The sequence below is a fragment of the Schistocerca americana genome, chromosome X (genome assembly GCF_021461395.2).
Source record: "Schistocerca americana isolate TAMUIC-IGC-003095 chromosome X, iqSchAmer2.1, whole genome shotgun sequence".
NCBI classification, from domain to species: domain Eukaryota; kingdom Metazoa; phylum Arthropoda; class Insecta; order Orthoptera; family Acrididae; genus Schistocerca; species Schistocerca americana.
The window spans coordinates 761170033-761193626 of NC_060130.1; the positions used below are offsets into that span (position 1 = coordinate 761170033).

The 23594-nt window shown below is 42.5% G+C and overlaps 1 protein-coding gene across 1 annotated transcript in view; it reads left to right on the top strand.

Annotated features, from left to right (window-relative positions):
- LOC124555196 (dedicator of cytokinesis protein 3) overlaps positions 1-23594 on the top strand; it is a 448693-nt gene that overhangs the window by 44571 nt on the left and 380528 nt on the right. Inside the window, exon 2 of the mRNA XM_047129040.1 lies at positions 14107-14255. Within this exon, the coding sequence (XP_046984996.1) occupies positions 14107-14255 (149 nt within the window). The remainder of the gene's footprint in view (positions 1-14106; positions 14256-23594) is intronic.

Consider the following 23594-nt stretch of genomic DNA (forward strand, 5'->3'; position numbering starts at 1 on the left):
AGACGCGAGGAAGAAATTAATATTCCCAATCCGTCCTAAAAGTTTCGAGACTGGATTAATGAAAAGTAGAGAAAAGTTAAGAAGGTGGTTTTAAAGAGTCAGGTGTCTTACATCGTACCCCTCGATCTGAGCACAACGGACAGAACGTTCCTATAACTATGTGAATCTGTCAGAATATTCCTTCGAGATGTTGTTCAAGTCACACATCACATCAGCTTGAATGTCAGTTATGTCGTCAGAATGTTGACCCTTCCTGTGAATTTCTGCATTTCTCGATTTGTGGTAGGTCCATACTTATAACACCAGGTCTCGTCACGCGTGACGATTTTGGCGGTTCTTTCTTTTTTTTCTGGAGAAAGAATTGTCTGCGTTTTGCATTTCAGTGAGGTCGCGGCAGGATGCCGCATGGCGTCGTTTTGTTTGGGAGCCAATGTGTGCGGGACAAACTTTGCTCACGCTTTTCTCTTTTTCAAAGCGGTCTAGAAAATTCCTTGAACACTTAATGTAGAGATGTCCCTCCATTGCGATTTGTGTTGCAATAACGTTGACGTATTGCGGCCGCACGTCCACTATTTAATACAGCCTAGTCACAACTGTCTACTACAATGCACATCTGTTGTTTCCAGTTTTTAATTCGTGCTGACCATGGTTACTGCGCTGGCGTCACTTATACCCCTGGAATAAAAGCATTCTCTGAACTTCTTGGACGGACCTTGTAGTTCACCGTTGCGAAGATAAATAGTAAAAGTTATCCAGTTTTCGATTCCAGATCGTTCTGGGGACAAAATATATCTACCACTATTCAGTGTGACATATAATGTAGTGTTTACACTCGGTTTTTGCGTGTCTGACAGGGCAGAAAAAGATGCAAGATAATGTACAACACGTGGAGTATGACGGAAGGCATTAGAAACATGTAAAGCGCACAGTGTCCGTCTGTGCACTTTATATTAGTAAGATAATTATTTCGTAAGAGGTTAGATGCTGTCATTTAGGACGGAATAATGCTAACTACTGATATTTATCGAACTGGCCTAAAAATCAGCTTTTGTGTAAAATCTGTAATACGCTTCTTATTATTGGGCGATGACTACTCTTGCTGCAACAAGCTTTTAAACTCTTTTTCTCGGCGCAGTCATCCACCTTCAACCCATAAGCAGTTATTTAGAAACGGCGTAGAACCAACGTGTGGGGCCGAACAGTATCTAGAGGAATTATGTATGATATTCTTTCAGGTTCAGAAGAGGCTGCTTCTCTATTACTCTGTGTGAATCGTGTTCCGAATACGGTACATTCACTGTTTCGGACGCCCTGCCGCAAAATACCATCAAGGTACTGTCAGCGACAAACGTCATAAAACAATGCGACATTTCTTAGTAAACATGTCTTGTGTTCTTACAAGAGCCAACTCGACATCTGGCTAAAGGCCTACCAATGAGCATTGTAAGAGTTTGGGAATTGTTTGTTTCGTCTGAACCTCGCCCTAATGTACTGAGAATAGGAATTTAATTTTGTAATTTTTGTTACGTAATTTACACTGGTGAGCCAAAACGTTGTGAGCACTGCCCACCACGAAACTGAATGCCACCTGTTGGCGTTACGGGCACCTGACATGGTAAAAAAAGTTTAAGGGGCAGTAAAATGAAAATGAGACTTATGGAAAAAAGTAGGTAAACTGTTTAGTATTTCAAAAGTAATCGCCATAACTGTTAATACTTTTATCGCAGTGTTAGACAAGACGGTCAATGCCTTCATAGAAACATGTTTGTGGTTGCCTATGGATCCATTATTGCACCCAGGACTGAACCTCTTCGTCCGAGGCAAATCGACGGCCACGAATGCCTTCCTTCATGGTTTCAAAAGTACGGAAATCGTATGGGGAAAGAGAGGGACTGTATGGAGGAAGTGTAAGGGCTTTGCAGCGCCCACTCACATGTTGCCAAGGTTATTTCGACTACGCTGCAGAAATTTCGCTGGGAAGCCCATGCACACCCTCCATACAGCCCAGACGTCTCCCCCTCCGATTTCCGAATTTTTAGAGCCGTGAAGAAAGACATTCGTCGCCGTCAGTTTGTTTCGGATGAAGAGGAGCACGCTCGGATACAGTCATGGTACCGTAGGCAACTGCAAACATTTTTCCATGAAGGCAGTGACCATCTTTTCTCATAGTGGGATAAATGTATTAACAGTTAAGGAGATTACTTTTGAAGTAATGAACAGTTGACTTGCTTTTTTCCATTCTTCTCGTTCTCATTTGGCTCCCCCTCAGGGGTTAATTTCGGACGCAACGCGCCGGAACATCATTCAGGCACCTCACAGGTTTCAGGGTATCTTTTTTTTTTTAACTCACTGGAACAACACAGCACCGGAGATTTAAAATAGTACACTACTCACTCCGTCTTCAGGCCTCGAGTGGCCTACCGGGACCATCCGACCGGCGTGTCATCCTCATGGAGGATGCGGATAGGAGGGGCGTGGGGTCAGCACACCACTCTCCCGGTCGTTATGAAGGTATTCTTGACCGAAGCCGCTACTATTCGGTCGAGTAGCTCCTCAATTGGCATCACGAGGCTGAGTGCACCCCGAAAAATGGCAACAGCGCATGGCGGCCTGGATGGTCACACATCCAAGTGCCGAGCACGCCCGGCAGTGCTTAACTTCGGTGATCTCACGGGAACCGGTGTATCCACTGCGGCAAGGCCGTTACCCAAATGGTGCACTACACGTGTATTAAATCGCAACGTAACTACAAATGTTGAGCTTCGTTCCTTAGTTCTGATCGGAACACGTCGGTAACCTACGTGTCGACTATTTTAGTTTACGGCTGCGAGCAACCTCAGAGATCTACAGTGTACCAAAGATACGTTGAGCTTCTTTCGTATTACAGGGACGTTACTGTTCTAACGTGTTGCATATTTGTAATAATGAATATGAATTTAAATCATTCCAGTTCCAATATGACTCAATCAGTAGAAGAAAAATGACATTTAAAACAGTTACTAAACATCTAACTCCGTGTCTCACCATGTCACATCGTGATTTGTTTTTCCTGACTCTATGAGAAGTTGGACAACACTTTCACCGAACAGCTACAGTGCTACTGTCTGAACGTTGTTGCAGGCAACCGCTGAAAACATGACGTCACAGTCACAAGGAATACCAGTTTCTGCCGTTATGTATCGAGCAGAATTACTGAGCAAAGTGGCATTGCTACGGGAACAGATGAGAGCACCTGCTGTTTGTAATAAAGCTTGTGGTTTTATTGTAAGAAATTATGTTTTAAAAACCTGAATTTTGGTCAGTATTTTGTAAAAAATAATTTTCATAATAAGTTTTATCACAAGTTGTCAAAAACCGCAACTTGTGATTTTTATGACTGCGAAAGGGGTAGGGAAGAGCGGGGGGGGGGGGGGGGAGAAGAGGTGCGTTTCGGCAGCTAAAATTTTAGAAATAATGCAGTGCGCGCCCTTATCTGTAAGCGGAGGAGAGTCGAACGGGGAACCATTCCAGCAACGATGCCGGCAGCAAACAGGAACATCCACTGACGTAAGAAACTGACAAGTGACATACTGTAATGGCATGGCACCTGGGAGCGAGCACCTTGGAAACGGCGAAACTGTTGTCAACACTTGTGGAAAGTGGTTGAAGGACGGTGAAACTACAAGTCATCGAAACTGGGCCGTGGATCAACGGGAACATGTCGCTTGAACGGATGATCACATTTCTTGTTACACCAGTGTCTGGATACGCCGTCATCTAGGCGAACGGCTGCTCTGAACATGCAGCCCCGGTAGGGGCAGTTTTATGCTGTTGGAGACATTCACCTGGGTTTCCACGGGAACTGTGCATGTAATCGAAGGTACAATAGCAGCTGTGGACTGCAGGACCATTACTGCGGACCATCTGCATCCCTTCGTGTTTGATGTCTTCCCCGACGGCGATGGCATGTTCCTGCACAATAACTTTCCGTGTCACAAGGCCAGAATCGTGCTACACTGTTTGGAGGAACATGATAGTGCACTCAAATTAATGCCTTGGTCACTAAATTCATCTGATCTGAATCCAATAGGGCACATCTGCGACACTATCGTGCATCAACTCAGCACCCTCAAACGACCGTCCCATAGTTTACGGGAACTGCATTACCTGTGTGTAGACATTTGGTTACACATAGTCCAGAAACCTACCAAAGACTTTGCTGATCCATGCCACAAAGAATCGCTACTGTACTGTGTTACAAAGGTGGACCATCACGCTATTTAGCAGGCGGTGATAATGTTTTGGCTCATCAGTATATGTTCAAGCAGTTACCGTCAGCGTCTTTGGCATTATTTTGTTCTCTTGTTCATTTCAAAATTTGCAATTTTCGTCAGTGTTTTGAGAGACGACATTATTCGTTCTAATATCGTAGAAGATAAATGTAGTTTCCATGTTTTGGCAGAAATTCATTTGCTTAATTATGTGCGTCCTTCGTCAAGATCGATCTTCGCAAACTGCCGGTTTCCCAAGGATGTAAGGATGTGCTGTGCAATGAACACAACTAGTAACAGGTGCTTTTTTCCTTACAAGTTTGCCCTAGATAAGCCACTCGCCTCACCTTATTAAACTTCATCTTAGCCAGACTGAACAAATAAGCAGCTCATCACAACCATAAGTAAACGCTTCCATGTTTCAGTGCTCTCCAAGTTTAACCTAATGAATCGAGAGAACACGTACAGACCAGGGATGATACACATTTTGAGTGAAGCCACCTATTTACAATGCGATTCATTTAGAGCACGGTGGCAGACCGTCTGCTCGACAGTCACTTTTTACATTAAAAAAAACTGCCACAGTTTAAAATCTCTCATTCCTGCTGGCGAACTTGAGATTCGCCCAACCGTTGAGTCCTTGGAACTGAACGCTCTCTTTGTTATGATTCTCAGTAATGACTCATTGCTGCGTACGCACTCTGTTATGTAGGTGTCACTGTCACAGCAGTTTCGCTTGAGAGACAATGCTCCGTGCGCATTAACAGAGGCTCAGGTGAATAGTCAGCAACGACGCTGACAACAGCGCCAGTGAGCGCCTTGACATAACCAACGACCACCTACTCTGGCAATGCAGTCCGGAAAGCAATGTCGTGTGAGCACCATGCCCTCCAAAATGTAGTAGAATGAATTGGGGGAGAGTGGTTTGAAGGCTAGAAAGAGAGAGTGGTGAATTTAATTATGCTTATTGGATACCATAACATCGGTCGATTTCTGTAGCATACAATTTATAATGATATGATTCGAACCGTTATTTGTTATTTTTCAGATATTTCGCTATAATCATACTACCAGCAGGAACTTGATAGAATAATTTTTAAGGAGCCGTGCAAATGAAGAGCAGTATGAAAGTTCGAACATTCGCCTACTTGGTTTAGATACTTCGCCCTAGAGCAAGATAACTGAATTAAATTCACGGAACAAAATGAATAAACTAATGGGGATGAAAGCAGCAAAGTTGTAACGACATATTCGTTATGCTGGAGTTAGAGCGAGAGAAATGCTGTAGGGAAATAGTTCGCAAGATTTTTGAGGAGATTCCAGCAACCAGCCATGATTGCCGATGGCAGATCTACAATCCATGGCACTCACGTGTAACGACGTGAATGGATGGCGCAGTATTTTGCCGGTCATTGGCGATGCTACTCTTGCCAGCGTGGTAACTTTTGTACACAGCTGCGATTTACTTGTGGCTGGCATGTTTACGTTTTTGTCCAATTCTATGGTTGTGACAATCAAACCTACAAGCGCTCTTAACAAATAAATTCTCACTTAATAACTCTCTCTCTCTCTCTTTTTCTCTCTCTCTCTCTCTCTCTCTCTCTCCCTCCCTCCCTCCCTCCCTCTCTCCCTCCCTCTCTCTCTCTCTCTCCCTCCCTCCCTCTCTCCCTCCCCCCTCTCTCCCTCCCCCCCTCTCTCTCTCTCTCTCTCCCCCCCTCCCTCCCCCCCTCTTCCCTCTCTCTACCTCCCCCCTCTCCCATCCCCCCCCCCCCACTTCCCATGTCTATCAGTGTGTCCCAGGAGGAATAGTCAATATTCAGGGATTTGCAAGGAGTGATCATTCAAAACAAAAAAAAGCCTAGTAAACATAGGCTCAAAAACGCATGCCTTAAGAACTGTGAGCAATTGTTCAGTAGAAGAGATGTGTTTCACAGCAGTGAAAATGAACAAGTGCTCATAGCTCTTTGGGTATGCACCTTAGAGTCCATGTTTACTGGACTTTTTTTTCTTGTTTCGGTCCATACTACCACCTCTCAAAATAGGGAAAGCAAAGAGCTTGCACCAGAAGGGATTTGCTTCACAGTATTGAAGGTCAAGTAGTGCTCATAGCTCGTAAGGCATACATTTTAGAGCCACGTCTAATAGACTTTTTTGCTTTGAATGATCCGTGACTTGTCATATTCCTGAATGTTGACCATTCGTCCTGGGACACCCGGTGTCTACATCAACATCTACATGGTTACTCCGCAATTGACACTTAAGTGCCTGGCAGAGGGTTCATCGAACCATTTTCATACTACTTCTCTACCATTCCACTCTCGAATGGGGCATGGGAAAAAGGTACACCTAAATCTTTCCGTTAGAGCTCTGATGTCTCTTATTTTATTATGATGATCATTTCTCCCTGCGTAGGTTGGTGTCAACAAAATATTTTCGCGTAGGTGGGTGTCAACAAAATATTTTCGCATTCGGAAGAGAAAGTTGGTGATTGAAATTTCGTAAATAGATCTCGCCGCAAAGAAAACCGCCTTTGTTTCAGTGACTGCCACCCCAACTCTCGTATCATATCAGTGACACTGTCACCCCTATTGTGCGATAACATGAAACGAGCTCTCTTTGCACTTTTTCGATGTCCTCCGTCAATCCTACTTGGTAAGGATCCCAGACAGCGCAGCAATACTCCAGCAGAGGACGGACAAGTGTAATGTAGGTTGTCTCTCTAGTGGGTTTGTCGCATCTACTAAGTGTTCTGCCAACAAAGCGCAGTCTTTGTTTCGCCTTCCCCACAATATTATCTATGTGGTCTTTCCAATTTAAGTTGCTCGTAATTGTAATTCCTAGGTATTTAGTCGAACTGACAGCCCTTGGATTTGTGCGATTTATCGTATACCCGAAATTTATCGGATTTCCTTTAGTACCCATGTGGATGATCTCGTACTTTTCTTTGTTTAGTGCAAATTGCCACTTTTCACACCATACAGAAATTATCTCTAGATCATTTTTTAATTGGAATTGATCGTCTGATGATTTTACTAGACGGTAAATTACAACGCCATCTGCAAACGGTCTAAGGGGGCTGCTCATATTATCACGTATATCATTTATGTAAATCAGAAACAGCAGAGGGCCTGTGACACTACCTTGCAGAACGCCAGATATCACTTTTGTTCTACTCGATGATTTACCGTCTATCACTACGAACTCTGACCCCTCTGAGAGGAGCTGGCCTGGGTGGCCGAGCGGTTCCAGGCGCTACAGTCTGGAACCGCGCGGCCGCTACGGTCGCGGGTTCGAATCCTGCCTCGGGCATTGATGTGTGTGCTGTCCTTAGGTTAGTTAGGTTTAAGTAGTTCTAAGTTCTAGAGGACTGATGACCTCAGAAGTTAAGTCCGATGGTGCTCAGAGCCATTTGAACCATTTCTCTGAGAGGAAATCACGAATCCAGTCACACGCACGCAATTTGACTAATAGTCGCTTGTGGAGAACGGTATCAAAAGCCTTCTGGAAATCTAGGAATATGTAATCGATCTAAGATCCCTTATTGACAGCACTCATTACTTCATGGGAATAAAGAGTGTTGCACAAGAACGATATTTTCTGAATCCGTGTTGGTTATGTATCAATAAGTCATTTTCTTCAAGGTGATTCATAATGTTCGAGTACAGTATGAGCTCCAAAATCCTACTGCAAGTTTAGGTGAGTGCTATGGGTCTGTAATTCAATGGGTTACTCCTATTTCCTTTCTTGAATATTGGTGTGGCCTGTGCTATACAGTCACTATTAACTCCTGTGAAAGTCTAAGACCATACAAATGATTAAAACATTTACTATATCTTGAGTAAAGGAATTATTGCACTCTGCAATGTGCTATTACTTAACGTGTTGACTGCCCTGTGGCCTCCAGCGGTCACAGCAGGACAGCGCAGCTGAGGCGGCCACAACAGATCTTCATGCCTAACGTCGTGTGCTTGCCCAGGCCTGGCATTGAAACATCTATCGCTAATCGCGTGGCAGTCAGCGTGTTAACAAATATTCAGCTGTCTTCGCGTTATTTTCCTTATTACAACAAAAATGGTTCAAATGGCTCTGAGCACTATGGGACTTAACATCAGAGGTCATCAGTCCCCTAGAACTTAGAACTACGTAAACCTAACTAACCTACGGACATCACACACATCCATGCCCGAGGTAGGATTCGAACCTGCGACCGTAGCGGTCGCGCGGTTCCAGACTGAAGCGCCTAGAACCGCTCCTCCCTTACTACAACAGATGTAGATTTACGTAACAGTAGTAGGCCTACACATTTTCTCCATGAAGTCAGAAATCGTAAGGTGGGAGTCATGGTTGTGAAGAATTGTAATCTATAATGAAAAGGGTATAGTGAAGGGACAGTACATTCCATATCGTAACATGGACACCTGTAATAATTCATATTATTTTACTTGCGATTAACAACATATTAATGAAAAAAAAACTCTTGTCTTTTTGTTACAAAGATCTATCTATCCCGCCGTGGCATCTCAGAAGTATAAAACATACCTGAGAAATATCTTTTTCCGAAAACCTAGTAACTCTTTGTGGAAAAGGAAACATTATATTCTCTGTAACAAAAAGGGAAGATGGCTGGCATTCCCACAGTGTCGAAGAGGGCAGGGCAGAGGACTGCTGGCATTGAGATTATAATACAGGGCGAGAGAAGAGGATCCAGAGTAAGAGAAAGAGTCAAGGAAAAGAAGATAAAGGTCAGCTAATGCGGAATAGGACTGTAGCAGCATATGTAAGGCTGGTGTGAGGATTTACATTTTCAGAGATACTCCGCAAACCACCGTACTGGCGGACGGTACCCTGTACCACTGCTTGTCATTTCTCTTCCTGTTCCACTCACAAACAGAGCGAGGGAAAATATAAATCGCTTCAGGCAAATGCTGGGATGGTTCCTCTGAAAGGGCATGGCCGATTTCCTTCCTCATCCTTCCCTAATCCAGAAAAAAGGGAAATAATGGAGTAAAAGAGACTGGACCAACTGACCTACACTGAGGCTAAGAGGAAATTTGAATACCTACATCCTTTATGTATGAAATCATCTTACGCCGCCGCTACAACAATTCTACCCCCATCAGCTCAGCCAACCCCAGTCACTTCTCAGAGCCGGAACGCTACACCTGTCCCCTTGATTTCCCTTCTTTTCTGGATAATTTTGCAGTCAGGCGAGCAAGGCGAATGGTGCTCTCCGCAGTTGACACAGATGGGAGGCGGGGCACATGGAGTATTGGGATGTGATGGGCGTCCGCAATCTCGATATGTGACGCTGGAAGTACAGCAGGAAGACATATGGCCGAACTTCCAGCATTTAAAACACTGTATTGGGGGAGGGATATAGGGCTTTACATCACAGTGGTAGACCATCACCTTGACCTTCTCAGGTAATGTACCACCCTCGAAGGCCACGATGAAGGCACCGGTGGTAACCTGATTATCTCTCGAACCCCGATGGACACGCCAAACAAAATGTACACCTGGCCACTCTAAATTGGCGCGCAGCTCATCGTCAGACCGCAAAAGTTGCTCCTGCACCATCTTCTTCGGGAGCGACACCGCCCCAACCATCGGGGATATCAGTCTCCACTTCTGTGCCGGAGAAGCGTAAGTCTTCTTCGACGCCTCTCGCTAGGAAGAGGTCCCTTGGGTCACTCCCTTCCCAGGTTTCTGCTCGTGGGAAAGTTGACATCCGCCAGTGGCTGAAGAGCCCAAAAGCAGCTGGTCGTAGGGCTTCACACTCATCCTCAGTCCCAGAGACTGAATCAGTGAAGTCCTCCCAGCCAGGGAAACCCAAGGAGCAGCGAGAGAAATCCAAAAAGAAGACCCCCAAGACCAAGTGAATTGCAGTGGCACCCACACCACCGCTACCTACAAGCTCTGCGTCTGCAGATGAGGTGAAAATTCTGGCGTCCGCTGAGGACCTAGATCTCGCCGGATCCTCAAACAAAATGGATATAGACTGCTCAGGCAATAAGTCGGTGGCAGCAGGTGACCCTGACGCGTAAGCTGCCTCATTGAATGTTCCATGCCTTCCCAGTCTCACGATGACGTCGTTCTCCAGTGGAATTGCGGCGGTTTTTTCCACCGCCTGGCTGAGCTACGGCAGCTGTTAAGCTTCACACCTGCGTTCTGCATTGCCCTCCAGGAAACCTGGTTCCCGGCAATGCGGACCGCTGCCCTCCGCGGCTAAAAGGGATATTGCAGGAACCGTAGCGACTATAATCAAGTGTCAGGTGGAATTTGCGTTTATGTCCTAAACTCAGTCTGTAGTGAAACTGTGCCCCTTCAAACCCCTCTTGAAGCTGTGGCTCTCAGAATAAGGATGACGCAGGAAATAACTGTCTGCAGTGTATATCTTCCTCCAGATGGTGAAGTACCCCTGAATGTATTAGCTGCACTGATTGATCAACTCCCTAAATCTGTCCTACTTTTGGGAGATTTTAACGCCCATAGGGGCTTATGGGGCTTATGGGCGCTTAGCGCCCATAACCCCTTGTGGGGTGGCACCGTACTTACTGGCCTAGGTAAAGATGTCGAAACTTTACTGTCTCAGTTCTACCTCTGCCTCTTAAATACTGGGGCCGCCACACATTTCAGTGTGGCTCTTGGTAGTTACTCGGCCACTGATTTATCAAATTGCAGCCCAGGACTTCTGCCATCCATTCACTGGAGAGCAGATGACGACCTGTGTGGCAGTGACCACTTCTCCATCTTCCAGTCACTTCCCTGGCGTCAGGCACACGGACGCCTGCCCAGATGGGCTTTAAACAAGGTGGACTGGGAAACTTTCACCTCTGCTGTCACCGTTGAATCTCCCTCACACGGTAACATCGATGTGATGGTTCAGCAGGTGACTACAACAATCCTTTCTGAGGCAGAAAACGCGATCCCTCGCTCTTTATGTTGCCCCCGGCGAAAGGCAGTCCCTTGGTAAAAACCCGCTTGATGTGGATAGCTATCGGCCCATCTGCCTCACCAACGTTCTTTGTAAGCTGCTGGAATGTATGGTGTGTCGGCGGTTGGGTTGGGTCCTGGAGTCACGTGGCCTACTGGCTCCATGTCAGGGCGGCATCCGCCAGGGTCGCTCTACCACTGATAATCTTGTGTCCCTCGAGTCTGCCATCCAAACATCCTTTTCCAGACGCCAACACCTGGTTGCCGTCTTTTTTGATTTGCGAAAAGTGTATGACACGACCTGGTGACATCATATCGTTGCCAAATTATACGAGTGGGGTCTCAGAGGCCTGTTCCCGATTTTTATCCAAAATTTCCTGTCGCTTCGTACTTTCTGTGTCCTCCCATAGTCTGCCCCCATATCCAGGAGAATGGGATCCCACAGGGCCCTGTATTGGGTGTATCTCTAATTTTAGTGGTCATTAATGGTCTAGCAGCAGCTGTAGGGCCGTCCGTCTTACCTGATCTGCATGCAGACGCCTTATGCATTTCGTACGGCTCCAACAGTATGGTGTTGCTGAGCGGCGCCTACAGGGAGCCATCCACAAGGCGCAGTCATGGGCTCTAGCCCACAGTTTCCAGTTTTCGGCCGCAAAGCCATGTGTCATGTACTTCTGTTGGCGTCGTACCATTCATCCGGAACCAGAACTTTACCTTAATGGCGATCCACTCACTGTAGTGGAAACACATAGATTCTTAAGACTGGTTTTCGATGGCCGATTGACTTGGCTCCCTCACCTTCGTCAGCTTAAGCGGGAGTGCTGGCAGCACCTGAATGCCCTCCGCTGCCTGAGCAACACCAACTGGAGTGTAGATCGCTCTTCACTCCTGCAACTCTACAGCGCCCTTGTTCAATCCCGCCTTGACTATGGGAGCGTGGTTTATGGTTCGTCGGTGCCCTCAGCGTTGTGTTTGCTCTACCGAGTGCACCACTGTGGCGTTCGCTTAGCGACAGGGGCATTTAGGATGAGTCCAGTGAGCAGGGTCCTGGTGGAGGCTGGAGTCCCTCCATTGCAGGTTAGGCGTGCACAACTGCTGGCTAGTTACGTTGCACATGTTCGTAGTTCTCCTGCGCATCAGAATTACCATCGCCTTTTCCCACCCACACCGGTTCATCTCCCACATTGGCGGCCCAGGTCAGGGCTTCCAATTGCAGGTTGTGTCCGATCCCTTCTTTCTGAAATGGAGTCCTTGCCTTTACCACCTATACTTGAGGTTCATTCATGTACACCTCCATGGTGTACACCTAGGCTTCGCCTGGACCTTTCACATGGCCCTAAGTACTCAGTTAACCCTGCAGCTCTCCACTGCGACTTCCTCTCGATTCTTGACATGTACCGAGCTCATGAAGTGGTTTATACCGACAGCTCGATGGTTGATGATCACGTCGGCTTTGCGTATGTCCATGCAGGACATATTGAACTGCATTCCTTGCCTGATGGCTGCAGTGTTTTCACTGCCGAGCTGGTGGCTATATATCGTGCTCTTGAGCACGTCCGTTCGTGCCCTGGGGATTTGTTTCTTCTGTGTACTGACTCCTTGAGCAGCCTACAAGCTATCGACCAGTGCTACCCTCGTCATCCTTTGGTAGCGACCATCCAGGAGTCCATCTGTGCCCTGGAATGTTCCAGTTGTTCAGTGGTGTTTGTCTGGACCCCAGGTCACGTAGGAATCCCGGGCAACAAATTAGCTGACAGGCTGGTCAAACATTCTATGCGGAAACTGCTTATGGAGAATGGCTTCTCTGCAACTGGCCTGCATTCACTACTACACTGCAAGGTTTTGCGGCTTTGGGAGGCAGAATGGCATAACCTCAGTACACAGAAAAAAACTGCGTGCCATTAAGGAGACTACGATTGTGTGGAAGACCTCCACGTGGGCCTCTCACAGCGACTCTGTGGTTCTCTGTCGGCTCTGCATTGGCCATGTCGGGGTGACACACGGCTACCTCCTGCACTGCGATGACCCACCTTAGTGTCGGTGTGGAGCCCGTCTGACAGTGGCCCATATCTTGGTGAGCTGTCCTTCTTTGGCTGCCCTGCAACAGACTCTTCAGTTACCGGACTCATTGCCATTAATTTTAGTTGACAACGCCTCATCAGATAATTTAGTTTAACGTTTTATATGTGATGGTGGGTTTTATCATTCTGTATAAGTTTTCGCGCATGTCCTTTGTCCCTTTGTGTTCTCCACTCTAATGATTTTAGGCTGGATGTTTTAATGTGTCATAGAGTGGCTGGCTTTTCCTTTTTATTCTCGTGGTTGGCCAGCCATGATCATCTGCTCTCTTGTTTTTATCCCTTCTACTTGTTTCTTGCTTCTCTCTGTGGTTTTCTTTTCCTGTTTTGCCCATAGTAGTGTTGGTTGCCCTTCTGTTGTTCTTCTGGTTCTTCCATTCTCATGTTATTGTTCTGTACATCTCCTTTCTTTTCTTCTTTCCCTTGTGTAATTATTTTACTGGGAACAAGGGACCGATGACCTTGCAGTTTGGTCCCTTCCTCCCCCCCTCCCCTCCTTTAAACCAACCAACCAATCCTCTACCCTACCCCTGCCTCTTTCATAGGTGCTAGCCACTACCCTCCCTGCATTCACATGCATGTTCCACACCGATGTCATTTTTCTGAACCTTCTATTCTCGTATTCCTCCCTATCTCCACTACACAACCTTCCACATGTTTAACTTTGTTCTTAAGCTTAGCAGTTTGTCGTCATCTCTCGCCACTTGTTTTCTCCTTATAATCTTGTCAGTTTCATAATTAATGATTCATCCTCATATGTATATATAATGTACCTTAAATACACTTTAGAACTGCAGTTGAGAATTAAGCTTGTAAGATTAGTGGATGATTATTATTTGTGCCAGATGCGGGAGGTGTACCGTTTTTCAACTGTACGGAAAGTGATGTGCGAACTGCTGGACTGGCGAAGGCAGTTATTAACTGGCACTCTTACCCAGGACCAGATGCGCGAGCTCAAGCTTCGTATTACCACAAAAATAGACTGGGGAAACAGGTAAGATATTTCAAAATACATCTTTACTGTAGCACACATACTTATATTACAGATTTACAAATGCTACTGGATTTTATTGAGAGCTGGCAGTTTAGTAGAGGTGAGTTGAGTTCTCACATCAGAAAATACTAACATCAGGGTTAAAAATAGCTCATGACAACCATACTCTTTTTCTTTGGTTTTGTTTGAAAAATGTGACTAAATCAGTAGATGTGGAAGGAATCTGGTCCTTCTACAACACAGGAAATTATCAATATCTTTAGATGTATGACTACATGCAGCAAAAATCATTTCTGTAATAGTTCCATACAAAAATTATATGCATGTGATGTATAACAGCAGCTATCACTGGTAAAAACTGATGAAATCATCAGTGAATTAGACCTGTTATTATCATCAAGTGCCTACTGTTAAATTACAAGCAAATTATGCATGTGCAAATTGTGCTCATACATTTTCAAATAATACCAATGCAGTATGATGAAATTTTAAACATCTGAATCCATGGCAAATATAGCTTCAGAGCAATTTTTAAAAAAATTAACTTCATGTGCAGGTATTAAATATTTCATGTTGTAATTATTGTCTAAATTTAATTTTAACCAATAAATTTAATGTGGGCTGAATGTTAAGTATGTGGAATTTCACATTTTGGAAAAAGACACACAAAATCTTGCTGAAGTTTCTTTACAAATTTGAATTAGCAACTGTCTGCGTGTTGCAGTCAGGGCTGGTGTAGAGACTTATTTTTTAATACAAGAAAACATGTAAATGTTGAATATGTCTTTAGATATTGAGACAATATTGTTAATATTTAGTATATGCTACTAAATTTGTATTGATTTCAACAATCCCAAAAACATTGGTAATAGTACCTATCTAATACAGAAGTTAACTGCTTGAACACTACCAGGTTCGTAAAACTTTCTCATTATGCCTCGTACATCAACTTAAAGAGTGTTTTATTCTGAAACCCAGATACCATAACGTTCATGTAAATATGTGGCTCATTTCACATTAACAACTAGCCAAATAAGAGCCAGTGTTTTAACCAAGGGTATTGATTTTTTTGGTTAAATGGGAGTTTTGCAAAGTATTTGCTTCAAATGTTAAATGCACTGGTAAGCTAAAATATTATGGCCACTGCTCACTGCAAGACAGAATGCTGCCTGGTGCGGTTGCAGGCTCATGACATAGTAAGAAAAGTATATAAAGAGAGCAAAGATGAAAGGGAAATCATTCTGGTGAGGATACAGGCCGTAGATGAGGAAACCCACTGATTTAAGCAACTTTAACAGGGGCCAGGTTGTTGTTGTCCAGTGCCTGGGAAGAAGCATCTTTGAAACTACGAAATTGACCTGGTGTTCACATGCTACCACATGCTACTGATATGAGCATCTATGGAAAGTAGCTGAAGGACACTGAAAATACAAGTAGGTGACTAGATGTTGGCCACTCACATGGCATCACAAACTGTCGAGATCAGAGGGTTACCCGCTCCATAAAATAGGATACGCAAGTGTTCTGTGGCAAATCTAATGTTATAGTTCAGTGGTGGTGTAAGCACAGGTGTTCTGGAGCACACTATTCAACACACATTGTTGAAAACAGGAAGTAATATATATACAGGGCGTTTCAAAAATAATTTTTCACAATTTTCTAGTAAAAATTGGCTCTAAAATAGAAGAATGTGTTTGCCGGTATTGAAGATATACAAGTACTCATAACCCTTAAGATATGCATTTTAGAGTCCATGTTTACTGGAGATTTTTTTCTTGCTTTGGTTCATACTACCTCCTCCTAAAATATGGAAATCAAAGAGCATGCAGTAGAAGAGATATGTTTCTCAGTATTGAACATGAAAAATAGGTCATAGCTTGTAAGGCAAACATTTTAGAGCCCATGTTTATCACAAGTTTTTGTCTTTATTTTGGTGTAAAGAAACAGTCCCCAAAGTTTATAGAAATATTTTTCAAACATCCTGTATATAGAGGAGCTTTACAAGGGAACCTGAAGACAATATTATAGAAAGGGAAGGGGAAACAGATTAATATGAGCTAGAAGATATGATACCGTGAGAAGAATTTGGCAGAGCAGTGAAAGAGCTAACCTGAAACAAGGCCCCTGTAGTAGACAACATTCCTTCAGAATAACTGAGTTCCTTAGGAGATCCAGCCAAGATAAAACCATTCCATCTGTTGTGCAAGATATATGAGACAGCTGAAATTGCTTCAGACTCCATGAAGGATTTAATAATTCCGATTATAAAGAAAACAACTACTGATAGGTGCGAATATTACTGAACTATCAGTTTAATACATTGTAGTAGTAAAATACTGACTCAGATTATTTACTGAATAATTGAACAACTGGTAGAATTCAAATTTGGGAAATATCAGTTTGGGTTCCAGAGAAATTTAGGAACACACAAGGCAGTACTGGCTGTATGAATTGTCTTAGAAGATAGCTTAAAGAAAAACATACCTATGTTTATAGCATTTGCAGATTTAGAGAAAGCTTTTGATAATGTTTGCTGTGTTTTTTTTAACTTGGCTGTGCTTCAACAGCTATGCATGCAAGAGCTTCAATACATTACAAATAACAGCCAACCAGCTCCAAAATACAGTTTTATTACACTTAGACCATGGTTTCAGTAGTTTTAAAACCATCTTCTTCAGGAGATGTATGACATAAAAACACTTTATCACTTCCACATTGACTATAAATGATGTGAATATATGTCCTACACCTTCTGAAGAAGGTAGTTTTAAAACCATTGAAACCATGGTCAAGGTTTAATAAAACTGTATTTTGTAACTGGTTGGTTGTTATTTCTAATGCATTGAATGTTGAATGGAATACACTCTTTTAAATTCTGAAGGTGGCTGGGATAAAACAATAATTAACAAATAATGGAGCATAAGGTTACACAACACTTCTACAGAAACAAGACTGCAGTTGTAAAAGTTGAAGGAGTCAAAGGGAAGTAGTACTTGAGAAGGCAGTGAGACAGGATTGTAGCCTATCCACGATGTTATTCAATCTGTTCATTGATCGAGCAGTAAAGAAACTAAAGAAAACATTTGGAAAAGGAATTGAAGTTAAAGGCCAAAAAAATAAAAACTTTGAGGTTTTCCAATGACTATAATTCTGTTAGATTTGGCAGAGAACTTCGAAGAGCAGCTGAAGAGAATGGACTGTGTCTTGAAAAGACAAGCATCAAAAAACATAAAACAATGGTAGTGTTATGTAGTTGAATTAAATCAGGCAGTGCTGTAGGGCTTATATTAAGAAATGAGACACAAAAAGTAGTAGATGTGTTTTGTTATTTAGGTTATTTAGGCAGCAAAATAACTTATGATGGCCAAATTAGAGGTAAAATGAAATGCAGACTGGATATAGCAAGGAAAACGTTTCTGACAGAGAGCAATTTGTTAAGATCTAATGTAAAATTAAGTGTTAGGAAGTCTTTTCTGAAGGTATTTGTCTGGTGTGCAGCTTTATACAGGATGAAACATTGACAGTAAGCATTTTAGACAAGAAGAGTATAGAAGCTTTTGAAATGTGGTGCTATAGACAAATGCTGAAGACTAGATGAATAGATCGTGTAACTAATGAGGCAGCACTAAGTTGAATTGGGGAGAAAAGAAATTTATGCCACAACTTTACTAAAAGAAGAGGTCAGTTGATGTGACACATTCTAAGGCATGAAGAAATCGTAAATATCGTATTGGAGGGAAGTGGAGAGGAAAGAGGGGGGGAGGTAAGAATTGTAGGGGGACACCAAGTGCTGAACACAGTAAACAGGTTGAAATTGATGTGGGTTGCAGTAACTATTCAGAGATGAAGACCCCTGCACAGGATAGGCTAGTATGAAGAGTAGTATAAAATTAGTCTTCAGACTGAAGACCACAAGAAACAACAATTTATAGAGGCCTTTACATTAGAAAATGATATCTCATCACACAACCACTGCAAATCACTGACAATAGTTGTCATCTCCATAGCACAATATTTATAGTAGTGTGCTCATGCTTGGTTTATAATGCACATGTATCATATTTCATGACAAATTGGGAAACTTTTGTGCTTTTCTTCTCTTTCCATAGCTTGCAGCTTTTTAACCATTGCACTATACATTTACATTAAGGTGATGTATTCTTTTTTCTGTTGTAAGTACAACTACACTGCAATAAGACAGTAACACTTTAAGTCAGTAAACCATAGTTCAAACCTCAGCTTAGACATGTAGATTGAGGTTTCTTGTTTTACATGAAATTAATGCTAGAATGATTCAAGACACAAGGCTACTGGCAGTTTCTTCCTGAGCAGAGCACTGTCATGCCTGAACAAATACTCTGTTGCTTCATGAGTCAGTGGTAGAATGTAGAACAGTTTATGTGCTCTGTAAGTCTATTAGAGTTAATAATATAAACAAATGATAGAGAGAAAATCTGTTACCAAAATATTGATCTTTAATAATCCTAGTATATATTCAACTTTTAAATAATCTGCAGTGGCATTTACTTGGCACACTCTCTGGACTAGTAACAACAAAAGCATTTGAATTGATTCAAAAAGAGGAATATATGTGAACTGACTGGGTGTAGTACTTGATACCCATCTCAATCTTTGCTATTTGGAAATATCATGCCAGTCTTAAGTGACAATGTAACCAAAGACTGTTCTCCAATTATTATATTTACCAGTTCATCAGCAGAATATTTAAGCTGGCAACACATAATTACAATGATTGGAACATGTGGCAGTAATGTGCAAGTATCCCTATATATACTTCACCAGCAAGTGTCCTGCATCACAGCTAAAATAATTTTTCTGTGCAGCATGAACTGCTGCAGGATGTCAGATCTTATACTTCCAAATCTATGGCCAAACAAACACTCCAAATGGAATTGCGTAATATAGACATTTTGGAGCAGAGTTATACATAAGATGTGTTTGCTCACTTCTGCTCATGAAGTTGCTGATTTACAGTTGGTCTTGGAGGATTGTAACTATGTTACCAGTACAGATGAATCATGTCTATAATTGGATGTGAGTAATGCATGGGATCATGTTCATGACAGACCTCAGGAAACCCTTTGAGATTACTACATGCAAGAGGATGTGCAAGCTGGATAAGTTTTTGTAATATTCTGTGTATGTTTTAAGTGTGCAGAAATGGTTCATTTGTTTGCAGTAGCAGGTACTAGCTAAAACAAGTTGCTGGGCAGCATTCATTCATTCACTCACATGTCATGTTCTGTAGATTCCATAACAAAGGAGAACCTTCAGGGATGTGGAATGAGTCAAGTCATACATTAACAGGCAGAAGCAGAAACTGTAGACTTCTTCTGTAAAGAATACATAATGACTAATGTTAATCTAATAATACTAATAATTATAGGAAATACTTCTAGATTACTTACTGTATATGTATGTATATTAAGAGAGACTTTGGAAAAGGCCGCTGTTCCTTTTCTTATGCACCTCAGCTGCTGTTTCTGTCTAATACTTCAAAACAAAGCATTTATGTAATTTACGCAGACTCTGTCTAATACTTCAAAACAAAGCATTTATGTAATTTGCACAGACTGCTATCAGCTGTCTATACTCTAGCATAGTGAGGGTTTGTTTTAGATAAGTACTAGAGTTATGTGGAATTTACATTTGTGAGTCAAAATATTCTGATAACTTGTAGCAGGAACGGTCACTGATGCATTCTTTTACTTTAGATTTGAATATCTGTGGATTATCAAATTGATGTCAACTGATATCGTGTTATAGTTACCAGAATATAAAACTCCATTCTGAACCCTAGTTAGGGATGCATTGTGTATGTGGAAATTATAATTTACTTCTAGTATTGTGGTATTCACTTTTGTTATTAACCACAAATACCATTAATGAGTATGTGTATTTGCACCTAACTGTAACATTTCCTAGGTCACTCAAGAGGCTTCTGCAAGATGTTCTGTTATGTACCTGACACAATATTTCTACTGCAGACTTCTGCAGAATAAATACTTTTTTGCCTTAGCTGCATTGCCCCAGATGATAATACCATATAATAGCACTCAGTGGAAACATATGCCAGCAATCACATCTACAGGTCAGCACAATGGTGGATATTTCTAAGTGCAAAGCAGGAAGAACTGAGCTTTTCAGTCAATGTGTCCATGTGCTGGTGCCATCTTATTCCATTATCCACCTGGATGGCAAGGAACTTCACACACAGAGCTTAATCCAGCATTTTCCCATTGATTTGTTTCTCTGGTATCTGTCATTTTTCTTTGTTTGGAATTGCATAGTATGAGTTTTTTTAGATAGAGGCCTGCTTGCTGTGGACCAGTTGTAAATCTGCTTTGTTTTCCTGGCTGTGCCTGGTAAGGATGTGTTGCAGGCCATACCAGTACACATGTCATCACCAAACATTACAGTTTTTGAAGAGTCCTCCATTTTCCAAGGTAAACTATTTGTGTAAACTGAAACAGAAGCAAGCAATGTACTAAATCTTGTGGGACATCATACTTAATGTTTCTTCATTCTGAATGTAGTCTTATTCCTGCCATATAATTTCTTAGTGGGTCAATCTGTTTTCCACTGTTAAAACTCCATCCATGAAAGGGGAATGCCACCAGTGCCATACCATTTTAGTTTCCCTAGTAGAATTTTATGATTTACAAAATTTAATGTCCAGGCAAGCTCACAGAAATAGCCAACAGGCTAATTTTTCTTGTTTAGTTCTTCCAGAATTGAATTTGTGAGATCATATATTGCTTTATCAGTACAGAAGCCTCTACAGAAACCAAGCTGAACTGTGATAAAAGTTTATTTTCAAACTGTGGTTCTGTTTTAAGCAGCATTATCAAAAATTCATGAAAAGAAGGGTGAGGAGGGAGATGGATATAGAATTAAATGTCATTTGCTTATCTCCACTTTTATATATAAGAGTTACTACTGCATATATCAGTCTTTCAGGAAATACACCTTGACTCATCAAATGGTTATAAATATAACTCATGTAGGTCAGGGACTAATACTTCAACATAAGATTTCAGTACTTTGTATGAAATATTATAGTAAAAAGAGTTACTGCTTATAAGTGACTTAATGAGCATTGTGATGTCTCTAACAGCTGTTTTGATGCAACTGATGGCTGGTGCTGGAGCATGCAGTTTATGTTGTCAGGAAGCTGAATATCATTTTCTTTAAAAAGCTTTTGTCATCCCCACTCACCCACTTTTAAAAAGTCCCATAATATTAACAACCTTGTCCATTAAATTAATTTTTCTCATGTGACTGTTTCACACAAACAACAGTTCATTCCCTTTTTTTCTTTATTATTCATTTTGTGGGATAGTATCTTTATTTCTTGTTTGTGGATTTACTCTCCCAGTCTATGTACCACTTCCTCTTGTAAATCACTTGTGACCTGGCTTTCCTACTTGGGACTATTAATGATCTAACTTCTGTAACTTAACACTGATGAGCAAAAATATTAAGACCACTGGCTTAACAGTGTGTTGGTTCCTCTTTTGAAAGCTACAAAGCAGTAATTCTCTGTGGTATGGATTCAACAAGTTCTTCATATATTTCTGGAGGTACGTGAAACTAAACATCTATGGCCAGATCATGCAGTCCTGGAACTTATGGGTTGATGGTTTGAAGAACTGGAGCTGATGCCTGATAGTGTCCCAGTGGTAATCCATTGAGTTCAGACCAGACAATTTTGTCAGAGTTCACTATTATGCAGCACAAACCACTGTAGCATGATTCTGGCCTTCTGATATGGACATCATCTTTCTGGAAGATGCCATTGCTGTTAGGGAAGACATCAAGAATGAATGGATGCAGATGGTCTACAATAATGTTCATATAGTCCACAGCTGTCATGGTGCCTTTGATTTCTACCATAGGTCCCATGGAAGCCCAGCTAAATGTATCTTATAGCATATACTGTCCCACTTGCCTGCACCCATTGCATATTACATGTTTTGAGGAGCAGTTCACCTGGATGATGGTGTATTTGAACATGATCACCAACCTGGTGTAACAAGAAACACGAGTCATTTGACCAGGTGACATATTTCATTGATTTTGGGCCAACATGGGAACACACAGGGGTCATCTGCTGCAGAGCCCCATATTCAACAATGTGCACTCAATCTTATGCTCCGAAACACTTGTGCCAGCACCAGTACTGTACTATGTTGTCAGATATACCATAAATTGCCACCCATCCTGCTTTATAGAGTAGGCAAGCCTCCAACTGCCACATACTGTGATGAGGCGTGAATGTCCAACATCTTTTCGGCTACACATGGTAACACTCCCCTTCAACGACTTTACATAGATACTCACAAGAGTGGCATCTGAACAACCAACCGTCTTCACTGTATCTGATGTGCTCATTTCCAGATGACAAGCCATAACAATCTGGCCTTTGTCAAAGTCACTTATGTCAGTGGATTTCCCCATTTGTGGCCCATATCATCACTAGATACCCGTGGGCACTGGTGATAATGTTTGGGCTCATCAGTGTGTGAAAGAAAATTCCTTATAGTTGCAGTTACTGACAGTAAAATCCTTCCAGTGGAAGTACCATGGGACATGTATGTACCAATGGACTAGGAAAAGACTGATCCAAATCATAATTGCTTCTGATTATGAACTGTATTTCCAGAAATAGCGTATAAACGTAAAATAATAGTTGAGATGTAGCAACAAGAGAATGACAGAAAAACATTTACTGGAAGATCATTGGGAGATACAATGTTCAGAATTGTATAGAGTTTATATTTTTATGAATGCAGAACCTCTCAGCAAAATGATAACCATGTCCTGCCTACTGAATGCCACACCTTCCTTTTCCAGCAGTGTCATAGAACATCAACATGGTCAATCCCAGGATTTTGTTCTTGGGGGGTGGGGGGTGGGGGGGAGGGGAGGTGGTGGGGGGAGGGGAGGGGAGGTAGCCTCAGGTCATAGAAATATAGGATCATCATACTGTCTCCAAATTCTCTAGGGTAGATTCTTGATCTACTAACTACAATAGGGAGAATTTTGGAGACTGTTCAGTCTGAAAGCTATGTTGCAAAGAATCCCCCCTCCTCCTCCTCTCTCTCTCTCTCTCTCTCTCTCTCTCTCTCTCTCTCTCTCTCTCTCTCTCTCTCTCTCTCTCCCTCCGTCCCTCCCTCCCTCCCTCCCCCCCTCCCTCCTCACCCCCTGCCTCTCCCTCTCACCCTCTTATTTTTTTAGATTAAGTAAGGAGAAAAGAGTTAGTCCTAGGGGGAGGGGGCACTGCTGCCCCATAGCCTGCAAACACCCCAGCCTGAC